A 13,756-nucleotide genomic window follows, 5' to 3' on the forward strand; every position below is an offset into this window, starting at 1 on the left:
TTATAAATTATTTGTCAGTGTTTTGAATCCAGTAATGTTCCCCCAAGTCCTGCAAACTGAGCTCAGCTACCCAAATCACCCTGATATGATAACACTATGCTGTTATCATTAACGTTACTAAAAAAAAACACTGCTAAGAGCAGTCTGATGTTTTCCTTCTAAGTTAAGTGCTGTGGTTCCAGCAAACTGTTTCTACTGCTCAGATAAGTAGGATACTAAAGAGGACATATATGAAAATGATCATTTGTGATGATCATAACATCTTCACACCATCAGGCCTACTGTGAGGCTTTGTGGCTTTAAAAATTAAGCCTATTAATTTATATTAAATCTACTATTACAGTGAAGCACAGTCCTGCAGGTATGTGATACGGGCACAGCTTAGGGAATTAGATAAATTTTCAATCAACTGACAGTAAATCTGAGGTTCTGTTTTTCAGCCTCTGCAGTACCATTATAACCTTGCAGCATTTCAAGTTCCTCCTGTTGTTCTTAACACAGTAAAAGCAAATGGTCTTCTTTTTCTTTTTTTCCTCTTCAGAGAAGGAGTGACCACGTTACTTGTGTAAAGCAAGAAGGTCTCACGTACTTCTGTGCTAGCTAAGCCATGAAAAGTAAGTCTCAAACCAGTGAAGTTTATAACAGCAAATCTCATTTTTGGAAGGTCATCTAGCAACACAACAACGCTTGAAGTCACTGTAATCATGACAAAATTACTATTTTCTTTTAATAAAGACAAGTAATGTGCATTATGTCCTAAGACCAGCTATTTACTTCATTAAAACTCTCAAATAGAGTTTCCTATTTTCTCAAAAGATGTTAAAACAGCACTCCCATACCCAGGAAAGACTAACTCCACTTCTGATCTAAACAACTGTCATATCTGACCTTCTTCAAAGAAGGAATGCGATGAATAGTTATTTGCTAACTCACTTTTCATCACTTGGAACAGCTCTGGCTGCTTTTTGCAAGGGAATCCATCACAGTGGAAACCGATCAGAGACAACATTTTAGAAAGCTCATTCTGCATTTTCTCTGTAGTGTAAACTGAAAAGAAAGATATCTTAAAGGCAATGTTTTTTTGTGTAAATTGTTTTCTTTCTGGATAAGCTGAGTCAGCACAGAAGCGCCTCTAGACATAGAGGTTGCTTTTTTCCCTGTTTTTTAATTCTAGATCTGGCATTCTACTTGCTGTCTTAATTCATAAAACATTAAAGTAGAAAATAATTTGCAAGTGAATTTCATCATTTAGAGTCTTCAAAAAATACACACCTGCCATATGAAATTCTAAACGCTGTATGTCAAAACATAACAAAAAAAAATGCCTTAGGAAAGGCCTCAGAAGTCCTCTGTGTCAGCTGTGATTAACAAGGTCTATTTAATATTTGAACATCATGTATAAGGAGAGGCATTGATCCAGATCAGAAGTAAAGCAATACTTAAAAAGTATAGTTACAAAATTCACTAGAAAGTTACTAATGATTTCCAGAGAAGGAATTTCAGTCTTAGTCCGTGTACACATTATGGAAGGAAGATAAACATCTTTATAGAACTGCAAAACCTCCAGCAGAGGTCTTGCAGCAAACCCTTATATGTGGGATGGAAATATTTAAGCACTGTCTTTGTGTTTCAGAGGACATAAAGTCTATTTTACCTCTCAAAAATAGTATGGAAGTGAATGATGCTCATAATTTACAGTGTTCTAGATGAATCCAAGTTTGCAATTAAGACAAGCATTACACGTGTAAGATTGAGATAAGCAATATAGCTCACTAAACAACAGTATAAATCCAAACCAGCTTCAGACAGAGTTAACGGTGGGTGCCTCTGCATTGGTGTTGTCATTAACGTAAGGAATGACCTTGCAAAGTGACACCTGTAACAGTCTCCATTTATGTAGCCCTGAGTCTTCAGTTTTGTGCTTAGCACTCCAGCCTCTAATGGAAGGGGTACTCAGGGCATAGGAGTGCTAATTGAACACAAAACCACTCAGTAAGTGCCTGTTGTGGACCTCAAGTGATGCAGGGCCTCTGATCTCATTGTTTTGCTCCATAACTGTGGCTTTAAGTTCATTAAGAGTCCATGAATGGGGACAGCTACTTGCTAAAGCACACATAGCCTGCAAAAGAGACAATTTAACTCTCTGGGGTTAACCTGGCTCTGACAGGCTCTGATATCTTGAGAAAATCTCCAGAAGTACATTTCATGGGATAAGATACAACAAACAAACCTACTTTTTTCACAAGTTTACTCTCTAAACTGTCACGATTCTCAAAGTGGCTCAAGAATATAACTTTCTATTTGAACAGTTAGTTCTGAAAACCAAATAAAACGCCATTAAAAAAAGTATCTACAACTGCGGGAGAAAATTCTCCCTTGAAAGTGTAGATGAAAAACTAAATTGTTTTTAGTACAAGGTTTAGTAAAAGTAACAGTTCTCACAATTAAATGACTACTCTGGGGGGGGGGGGGAAACAGTATAAAAATGGTGTGTTTTTTTAATCCTTGTATGTATTCAATTTTATCTAGAGAACAGAAGATATGCTCTCTAAATTAGTAATGCAAAGAACTTTAAAAAAAAATGAAGGGAAAAAAGGTTTATAACAAGCTATTTCAAACAGTCTTTTGAAGCACTTATTAAGAGATGAAGGCTAACATAAATGCCCTGTGAACACATCCATTATGTTTAAAAGTATACATTTTTTTTTCCTGTCCCTCTAAAGAACTCTAGAGGTTATAAATGATAAGAAATATTAATAATCCAAATGGAAGTACAAACATGCTCACAGCAGACCGACTGGTGTTTAGGGAAAAAGCACTTACAAAGGACCGGGCCTCAAAGTTCAAATCCTTCAGGCAAAGCAGCCCCAAGGGTCAACAACAAAAAACGAGAGGCAATGTCCACAGTCTTCAGACATGAATTCTCAGTAGGTTTGTCTGAGAAACAACTAGGAGAAAAAATCCACCCTTTTATAAATCACCCACCCCACCCTGAGCTGTAATGGTTTCTTACTCAAGAGCTATTGCCTTATTGGCAGGCTATTAGGTTTCAGACCAGTGTCATTTAACTTGGCTTGTATTAATAATAATGCGGTTGGCGCGGTGCAGGGCAGGTCATACAGCACTGTTAACAGATGACAAGTTTGATTACCATTGGCTTTAGGCAAGACATAGGGATCCCTCAGGAACAGCAGCACAGGCTGGTGGGACAGTTTGCTGGAAAGATGAAGAACAGAGATGTCAGTACTGGGGAACAGTAAACAGCATTGTGCAAACCGGCTTCGATGGATGGGTTGCCAGGCTGCTTAGTGCCATGCTGCACTCTGCACACCAGTGCTGCTGCAGGCAGGCCCCATTCACACCCTTCATGGTGTGACTTGTGGGCCCACTCACACAGCAGCCACCTTCGACCGCTCTGCTCCGTTTGAACGGTATTCCACAGGGTTTCATAGGGAACGTCTGCACAGAAGCAGCAAGGTGTGCTCGAGTCACATCACAGAAAGATGGATCTAATGCAGCAGATGAAACTGGCCATTACACTTAACAAATAAATCCTACAATAATGCTGAACTCTGGCAGCTGCAAGGAAAACACAGCAAGTGTCAATCATTTCAAGTAGTTCATGAACCTGACCTCACAGAAAAAGTGAGGATAGAACTCACCTTGATTCTTCAGACTCTGTCTCATCAAAAGACCTGCAATTAAAGTGAGAGGAAACTTCTGTTACAATAAAATTAATTACTCTACAAACAAAAATAAACCAACCCAAGTCCTCCACAAACCATCAAAAGGGGCAATCCTTCTCTGGTCTGTAGCTGCATAACGCAGTGAGAGCAACAAATGTAAGAGATGGTATTATTTTATCACTGCTTGGAAACATCAGCATCCACTCTCCTTCAGTGGGTTCATAACCATACCTATAAAGTGACAGGGGTGGAATCCCATTTGGGGTATTGGCTGATACCATGAACTACAAGTGAATGCTACAAGCCTGCTAGCTTGTCCCTACATCACTGAAGACTGATTATTCATTTATGGACAATATGGATTTAACATACATAGTTTTCCATAGTTATTGAGGGTATCAGGGCTGATAACATCACACTAACTGCATGTGGAGCATATTCACTGTTACCTATCACCCTCAAAAGCACTGCATGAATATGTTATAGTGGGATAATATCTGAAGATCTTTAAATGTCAGCTGTGCCATAACTAAACAGTAATTTCAGTATTTTACTACTCATTTTCAGAATGACAGTGCCATTATTCTCTGGGGAAAATCATGGCTTATTATGCAGACCCTAACTAATCTTCATGGGAATGCCCACATAGGGAAGTAGGAAATGGTTTAAGGATCTACTGAAAGGATTTATCACTGAAAACCAGCAGCAGGTTTACTCCCATGCAGAAGTAACTAGAGGACCATCCCTTTCTCTCCAGTTCCATTCTGGATCTTCATATGTCACTGTGGATTTGGTTTGGCTCCACAATTCAGTAGTGTAACTGGCTGCACCACCCAACTGCTTTAATGGAGACAACGAGCTTACTGGACTTTGGACCTCTGACCTCAAGAGACCACACTGGTCCCTAGAGACCTCTGTATCAAGAGGGTCTCACCATAACCTGCATGCTTTTCAACCTGCCCTCTCTCTACTGTACATGCACAGAAAATCCTCTGAAGGGGACAAGGGACACAGCTCTCTCGGGAACTACAATGCTGCTGGATGTTCCAACCACGCTGGGTTCTGCAATGAAAGAAATGCCTCTCCCTACAAACCTTACACCCACAGATGATAACACAACTCTCAGTCACACTGTTTTGGGAATTTCTCTACGTTTACCATGATCACACCATGAGTCCTCTTTTCAGCCCTGGCCACAGACCCTTGTCCAGAAGAGGGCAGTGGGGCTGCTGGGGTCATCGGAGAAGTGGAAGTCCCGCTTTTCAAACCCAAAGAGGGTGAACCCAAAACTGATCATGGAATGCATTTCTACATTGGTCAAATATTGATAATAACCATGCAACACACAAACAAGTGCTTTCTTCGCAGGAAGTATTTATGAATGTCTCTTAAAATTAACCTAAGTAAATACTTTAAGAACTACAAGAAAATCCTATTTTATCTCTCCTTTGCTTTCCAAGAATACTATTTTAAACTTCACTTCTGCCTTTTAAAAAGCTAGATTTATTTTACCACATTTTGAGGATATATAAACACACTTAAGTGAACCTAATGCCCATTTATTTTATGGTGCTAAGATTTGGCAGCAAGACCATTTTCAGTCAATGAAATTGCATCAGCACTGAGTGGATATGGGCTTTCTGGCCCCCAACTATTTTTCAGTAAACGAGAGCTTACCCACAGCTTTCTGCTTTTGGCAGAGTAGGTACATGTCGAACATTCAGGAAATCGAGAAATATTTTAGGAAGCTCCTCATTTTCTAAAATTACTGTCTGTAATAAATGAAAAAAAAAAAAGGGACAACAGAAAATTGAGAGGTTTTTTTACATGTTAAATATTGCACTCTTCTCTTCAAGCTACCAAAACTTTCCCATTAATAACCATTAGTTTTTGTCTCTATTTCCACATCAGTGGGAAAAGCAAGTCTCAACTTTTTAGAATGTTATATTTAATTCACGTCTTAGGAAATGCTATCAACATAAACAATTTGTATGGCTTTACAGATCAGCAATGTGCTCCCCCATCAATGCTGTGGCTCCTGAAGATGAAGCTCTGACCAGAGGCCTGCTGGCTAGAACTGCCACAGTCTTCCATGGCACCGACACCATGGCTGGGAGTACTGCACACTCCTTTGGTTTCCTGCAGGTAAGATGATTTACAATTTTGAATAAATCAATCAAAAGCACATTTAAAAACATGGCAAATAAATCAAATGCTTACATGCACATTCACCACATACGGATAACTTCTAATGAAAACAACAGTCCTCTGTCAGTTTCATAGAGGCAGACTGAAAAACAGCAGCTGCTTTTTACAAAGCAAAGCAAACAGTACACATACATAAGCAGATGTTACAGTACTTCACATACAAATGAAATCCATGAGCTCATTCCCAGAGTGCTTTGATCTAGAACAAACATACACACAGAAGAGACCTCTCCAGATTTAAAAATAAATGGTTAAATACAAGTAGCTGCACAAGCAGAGCTCCTCCTCTTCACTATGTTCACATTCCTATTCTCAATCAGAAGAAACAAATCTGAAGGAGAAATAACAATAGTAGTAGGAGAAAACATTACTCTGCTTATAGGCAGATAACTTATTCCCACATGTGCATTCTTATGCTGAACTATTGCTAGGACGATGCAACAGTACGTAGAGGCTCACAAAGAACTGAGGTTGGAAAAGACATCTAGAGGTCGTTCACTCCAGACTCAAAGCAGTTTGTGCTGAAGTTTAATATGAGATATTTTGGATATTTGTGAAAGGAAAACCTCACTCAAGTAAACATTACATGCAGTGTGCAAGGATCTAAAGAGAAGCATTTGACAACAAAGCTATTTGTTAAATGGCTCTTTTTTCATCTTGCATTTGCAAACTTGAATTCAGAATCTACATTTCTTCCACAGCTGACACCATCACTAACAAGTGAAATGAACAGCAGGGAAAAAGGCAATTTTGAAATTTTTTGGATTCTAACAGATGTAACAACTTTTACAGAAGAAACAGAAAGATCTGAGCGGTTGGCAGGTTTTAAGCCTTTCAGTTCACCTCTATATGAAGATGCTGCATTAAAAATGCCACTTAATTTGCATTCTGTAAAATCAGCACTCTGCTGCAGCAAAATTTATCTTGTTCTGCAGTCAGGTTATGCACAGAAGGAGGAGTGAAGGTGGATACATATTCAAAGGGTGTGTGAAATGCCTAACAATGTCCGTGACGTGCTCAAATAAAACCATCTCATTAATTATATTTAAATGGACAACTATAAAAAGTTGTTTAAAGGTGCTTAAGGGCACCCAACACTTGTGTGCAACCTCATGCCTGCACCTCCTGGCAGCTCTGTCCCGAATATGCTATTACATAAAAGGAAGTGCTCAGCAGCTCTTACAAGCTTATTTGCTGCTGCTTCTGCTCCCTCTGGATGAATATTGTGTTCTGTTCCCTTCATTTTTATTTCATGGTATGCATCCCATCAACTCAAAGCTTAACCTGCCCTGACCAAATGTAGTTCACAAAAAAAGGAAAAAAATAGCTTTTCTTTTAGGGTCCTACTGAAAAACAGTAATAACTCTACTTTTCAATAAGCTCTTTGAGAAACTTCAAGAAGCAGAATTTGCAGGGAAGCAAAGGCAGTTTTACACTGTATTGTATTTTGGAAGCCACCTCTGCTGATTAGGTATTTTGCCATTTCCAGAATTGCATGACTACACCGAAAAACAAACAAACAAACAAAAATGTAATAAAAATGTGACATTGTTTTTACAAAATAAAGTACAGGAGAATTATACTAAAAAAGTAGGTAAACAATATATCAGCTTGACTTGCTTCAGTGCAAAAAAATGGTCAGCACATAATCCAGCTGTTTAATACACGATAGGAACTATACCTGCACTTCAGCTATACTTTTAGAAAAAAAATTTGGAACAACAGAAAGGCAGCCCTGCTGAATTAGGGACATCTCTCCAGCCTCATTTTCTGCCTCTGCTGATAGCCCAAAGTGTCCAGAGAAATGTCTATATATTCTAAACTTATCAATGAAGTTCTTCAGACATACTCTTAAATCAGAAATAAGTGCTTTTGTAATTGGCTTAATATATTTCCAACATCCCATAACAGAATGGACTTTTGAATTCTATCCGAAAACTACAATATGATTTTACGGTCTCGGTCGTCTGTAAGGAAGAGCTGAGCAGAAAATGTTCCAGCAGGGAAAGCCTCTGAACCACAGTCTGTAATTTGTGATGAAATGTTGCTCAAACATCACCTTCATTCAAGTGAATAAATAACACTCGCTTCTAGACATGACTACAGCTCGCTTGCTCTGAAACCAGAAACTTAGCAAATTTAATGTAACTTCATGATTAGTTTATCAGTAATGCAGTTTTCTAATGCATCTGTACTCTATGAAGATAAGAGTAATGAATTTCAAATATGGTCCTGAGTATGTTAAGTAGATTAATTTAAGACAAAAAACAGAACATGTATTTCTTTACTAAAAAAATAAACCCAATGAGCTAAAACACCCATCACAAGCAATCTCTGGCAGATATGAGAAGTGACTCCAAACATACATTTTTCAAACTCATTGATCTCACCTGAGCCAAGAGCATAAATGCTGTATTTTCTTAAGAAATCGTAAAGGGTATTTATCCATTACTGTCATACTTTAATGAACTGCTCCATGCTTCAGAAAAAAAAAACCAAAAACACCACCACCCAAAAAAAAAAAGCCACACACACGCAAAGGAAAGCCTGATATTTATATCAGCAGAAATGACTTTTTTTTGTTATCCAAAGGGTATAATTATTATTATGTAGCATAAATCACAAAAATCCCAACTTTTCTACCTTATCAGTTTCATAAAATCATGTTCCCTAAGGACGTCATTGATTGGTAGCACATGTTCTTTCAGTGACATCCAAAATACTTAATTGTCGGCTATCTTTTCTCCTTCAGCAAGTAAAATATAGTCACAAAATTGCAAAGGGACTTGTTCTGCCTTAACCTTAGCTAGATGCCATCATGCAGTGGAAAACAGTGCTAAAATATCACAGGATAACGCTCTCCAACAGGGGAGACATATAAACAGCATAATGATTTCCCACGAGTTTCCTTTTTAGAAAATTGTCACTAAAGCCAGGGTAAGTGGTGACATATCTTCACAGAGGACACCATGAAATCGAACACTGGCATTCTAGTTAGGTCCAAACCTACTCATCAGCCAATTATAACAGTAACTGAACAGCCTGCTGAAAACCTGAGCGAGACCAGTTTGCTAACCTTAGGAGATCACAGCACGGAATATATGGCTTTCACTGTTTCTTCCATAATTGTTTTTGTTTTTAATGAAAAAGACTTAAAAAAACAATTTCTTACAGTCACCCATCATTCCTTCTCAAGGTTGCTGGAACATCCATTAGAGAGGGAGAAATGAGTGCAGGGAGCGGACTTTAGGGTTTTTAAGAGTCCTTACAGACTTCTCCCTTCAATCGGGTTTAGTTTGAAATGCTGTGCTGTTAGGGTGAAGAAGTTCATGACAGTTTTTCCTCTCTTCACAGGGAAAGATGCTTCACAATACCTAATTCAGCGGTGCAGCTATAAAGGGGGAGAAGAAAATCAATACATTCCAGCTACAGTAAGTAGGCTAGAGTGTCAGTCTCCACTGGGACCAAAACCCACATCCTTTACAGCACTTTAGTCTACATTCTTCTATTAACCTGCTTTTCCTGAACTGCTTTGCACAGTCCCATGAAATCATAAAAAGGTTACCAAAAGAACATATTAACTAAAACACAAGTATAGAGAGGAACCAGGCTTCTAAGAACAAATGTTCACCTTTTAAATAGCAGATAGAATAGTGTTTTATATTACCAAAAGCTCACCACTTTCCGCAGTAAGAATGTATTATGCTATCAAAAAGGGGGAGCTACATCTGTCAAAAAGAATTGTTTATAAATATAACACCCACGCAGTCACATTGAGGAATTGCCACTTTTCATTACCACTGAAACATTCACTGATGGGAAGTTTCTCAAGAAGAAGAGGGACCAACCATGTTTAAGCTCCAAACAGATACCATACATGCAACAACACAGAAGTGACACTCTATACAAAATACCTGCAAGCCAATCTCAAAGACTACCTAACAAATGGAAAACAACAGGAGGGGTGTTCCACTTATACAGCAGAGCTTGAAAGGGAAGACAGCATGGACTGCAGGTATTACAGGACACAGTGATCCAAAAGATACAACCTGAAAGTTAAACTCTCTGAACCCCAGGACTAGAGAACAGTAAAAAATTCCTGCACCAACTTTCCAATCGTCTATGTTTTTTTTATCCTTCTGGTGAATTCAAAACTCAAATACATCTCTTGAGTGACAAAACTATCAAACCATCCATCATAGCATCCTCAAGCTAAACAGGATAAATGAACTGGATAGCAGTAGCAGGTTAAACTGGGACATTTTTGTCAGATAACATAGCTTCAAATGAACAGAAAAAGCCCAGGGAAACCATGAAATACTGAAAAGTCTGCATAAGGACTTAAGAATAGCTTTGAAGTAGTATTCTTTGCTTTTTGTCTCATAAGAAATATTTGACAGCACTAACTCACATTGTCAGCTTTGCTGGGAACAAGGAAAGAGTCATGTGGTTGATAAAGATTCAGGAAGTTTGTGGAAAGCAAGATTTGTTTTCATAGCTAAACTGACAATTTCATGCAAATGTCATAAAAAATCTAGAAATCACCTGAGGATGATTCCCCATCCACACTGTTTGCAGAAGAAACTAAAAAAAAAAAAGCTTTTCAGATCTACGATAACTTATTTTGTCTCCCTGATATTTTCTTGTCAGACATTTTGGGTCAGAGCAAACTCCTGAGTAACGATTCAACATTCCCTTTGAAACTAATTAGACTAAGCAGCAGGTGCCCACTCTAAAGTCCAAACAAGTGAACGTAGAAAGCACAGGGAATTCACTGCTCTTGGGGTTAATGAACTCATTGTGTCATTTTTGTAGAGGTAAAGGGGCAAACCATCAAATACATTCAGATTTATGTTTGTTTTGATTTTTTTTTTTTCCATTTTCAGAGTTAGTAGTCTTTTCAACAGAAAATTTGGTGCTGAATGAGGACTGCAGGCTACTTTGCTAGAAATTGCAGTGTTGTAAGAGTAACTGTAAGGAAACTGGTATGCTTAGTTTTAATCAGTCAGAAGCTTCCGTTAAATTTTAATCATCTTAAAAAGAAAGTACTACGTTTACTCATCTTCAGCAGCAAATGCAAGGTAAAAATCTCTTTTATCTTTTGCTGAATAATTAATACAATAACAACTTACTTTGATATCCAAATTCTGGAGTTAATGAGGCAGCTTCTTATACAAAAGCAGTGAAGCACAAGGTAAGTTTTGATCACTTATACACTCAGAATTGGAAGGGTAGGTGAGAAAACAGATGTCAGCTCAAACAGCATAAACAGATAGCACAGGAATATAATAAGAACATAAGGGTATTTGTTTTAATTTGTCATAGCAACTGGTTTTCTCTAGAAACACCGTGCACAGAAAATTTCATTTATAGATACCTAACTTTTACAGATCACATTAAATTAACGTCTGCTTGTTCTTATGTTTAAAACATTTCCCCAGCCCCACAGGGGGGCAAGATCCAATCAACTCATAACAATGCAGTAAATGCTTGGCTGACAGCATTACACATTGATTTTAAAGCATCCGTTTTCTGAAGAAACACTAAGGATTGCTCACTTTGCAAAACATTCCTTAGACGTCGTTCCATGTTACTGGAGAAGGAGGACTTGCCCTGCACCCTCAGCAGCACTACTCTTCCTGGAACAAGCCCTGTAGTTAAGAGTAATATTTTGTTCCAGGACAACCATTCCTCTGCTATCCATTCATAGTGCTTTATGATACAGCTGCATTTCATTTAAATCAGTCAGTCAATGCTTTTTAAAACCTTAGTGCCAAAACAGTGGATTGAAATCCCTTTCAAATGCACTTTCAGAAAAAGCTCTTTTTGCCACTTCACTATCTCTTGGAAAGATCCAACAGCAAACTAGCAAAGTCTTCAGTCATCAGTGAAATCAGCTGCGTGCAGAATCCAGCCCAGCACATCGCAGTGTGATTTTGTCTTGCAAAGGTGCTGACCGTCTTCACACAAACAAGAAAAACTATGTACAAATAAATAAAAAATATATATACACAAGCTAAGAAGTCAGGTGCAGATTTTGTGATAGTAAATCCTAGATGCTTTCTGCAATTTTAGGCACCTGCTTGCTCAGAGTCAATCTGCAGCGAGTCCAGCCCTTATTGTGAATTAATGTTACTGGAATTACTAGGATTACACAAAGTAACTCTCCCTTTCTCTGCAATCATGCACACTCTGCTTTTTGTTTTCATAATGCTACTAACAGAGTATCAAGGTTTTCTACTTCTTCACTTCCCACCTCCCTCAAGAAAAAACAACAACAACAAAAAAAAAAAAACAACAAAAAAAGCCAGGGAAAAAAAATCCTTCCCTCCCTTCCTTTTTTTCAAGCCCACCACCTCGGCAAAAAAAGCCCTCACCTCTCTTTCAGTGAAATGAGCGTGCCCTGTTACATGCTGCTCTGTAACTATAGGAGCAAATCAATAGCAGCTGAATGCCATCTGCTTCGGCAGCAGAACAGCACCAAAAGTGTGAGCAATGCATCTTCGCTTATTGAAAGGTTATTTTATGCAAGTAAACAATTCATCGTCTTCTTGCACGCTTGATGCTCATTTACCACTTCTGATCAATAAAATATGCAAAACAACAAAAAAATTGAATCCTAAGAGTAGTTCTGATGCCACTGTGATAGTTAATCAATATCAGGTCTCTGTTCAGTAAGGCAGGCAGTAGGGTAACTCCTTTATAGCATGAACCCTGGAAAACGTGGAAATGTGTCTTGTTGCCTCTAATGTATGATCTGAGTGAGAAACACAACTTCTGCCCTTCAAATTAAAAAATGGAGAACAAAACTGAAAACAGTATTTCAGTTTCTTGCCTTACTATGTAAAGGGTACTTAGGTCAGCCTGTCTGATGATTTGTTGCATGGAACCTGCTGTTATGCTGTTAATTGAGCTATGTTATCATTAACAGATACTTGGATTACTTAAATAAAAGCCATTACAAGGCACACACACTGCGTGGAAACCCACTGAAGCTGCTCCGCCTTATTAAGTCTTGGTTTTCAATGTATTTATGTTTCAGGTGAACTCAGTTTTTCTGCTAAAAACAAACTGCTATGGGAATTCCTTTTGCACAGTGTTTCTTTTAGTCAGACCACAAACTGCCTTATTACATTAAGCCTCCTGACAATTGATTCAAGTAGAATACTTCTCTCCCACCAAAGAAAACAACATCATTTTTACAGATATTGCAGAACAAACCCACCAATTTAAATGGTTTCCAAAAATAACACAAAGTACTTGAAATAACAGTTATTAATCACAGAGGCTCTCTTCTCCAGCAAGTTCTATCCCCGACATTAAAAAAAAATAACTGCTTTCTCATTTGAACAGCAATTTTGTTGAATATGTCACAAAGAGAAAGACACAAATTAGATAGTACACTGTATGTTCTGATTTGTATGTTCTCATTCTTTCCAGTTTGTATGTAGGAATGCAATTATTTAAGCACAAGACTTTTATCTTAAGAGCAGGAAAGCTTTTGGACACTTCAGGAAAACATCATCTTATCTTCATTTAAAAGAACAAACAACAACAGCAACAAAGAAAAGCGTATATTCTATATATTTGCAGCACAGACACTTCCCAATGCATTCGGCATGAACTTCCAAGGGAAGATTTATTAAAATCCTAAAGAATCTGAAATATTTATTAGAAGCCGAAACAAACTGCACAAAAAGAAATTTCCCATAAAAAATAAGGTATTAGAATGAAACAGTTACTAGTGGTCAAGCAGAAGCACTCAGAGAGAAAAGAATTACTTGGTCATTATTTATTTCTCATAATTCTTTGAATAAATAAGGCAACTGTATGAACATATCTACAAATACACAAGCAGAGAA

General features: G+C 37.9%; 1 protein-coding gene across 1 annotated transcript in view; it reads right to left on the reverse strand.

Moving 5' to 3' along the window:
• Positions 1–13,756, reverse strand: part of SNX24 (sorting nexin 24) — a 78,565-nt gene that overhangs the window by 1,737 nt on the left and 63,072 nt on the right. Inside the window, exons 4-6 of the mRNA XM_065744324.1 lie at positions 5,364–5,458; positions 3,663–3,695; positions 3,152–3,216 (exon numbers count right to left, since the gene is read on the reverse strand). Of these exons, the coding sequence (XP_065600396.1) occupies positions 3,152–3,216; positions 3,663–3,695; positions 5,364–5,458 (193 nt within the window). The remainder of the gene's footprint in view (positions 1–3,151; positions 3,217–3,662; positions 3,696–5,363; positions 5,459–13,756) is intronic.

The sequence above is a fragment of the Cyrtonyx montezumae genome, unplaced genomic scaffold (assembly GCF_038088225.1).
Source record: "Cyrtonyx montezumae isolate F1298 unplaced genomic scaffold, pur_monq_1.0 scaffold_30, whole genome shotgun sequence".
Lineage (NCBI taxonomy): Eukaryota > Metazoa > Chordata > Aves > Galliformes > Odontophoridae > Cyrtonyx > Cyrtonyx montezumae.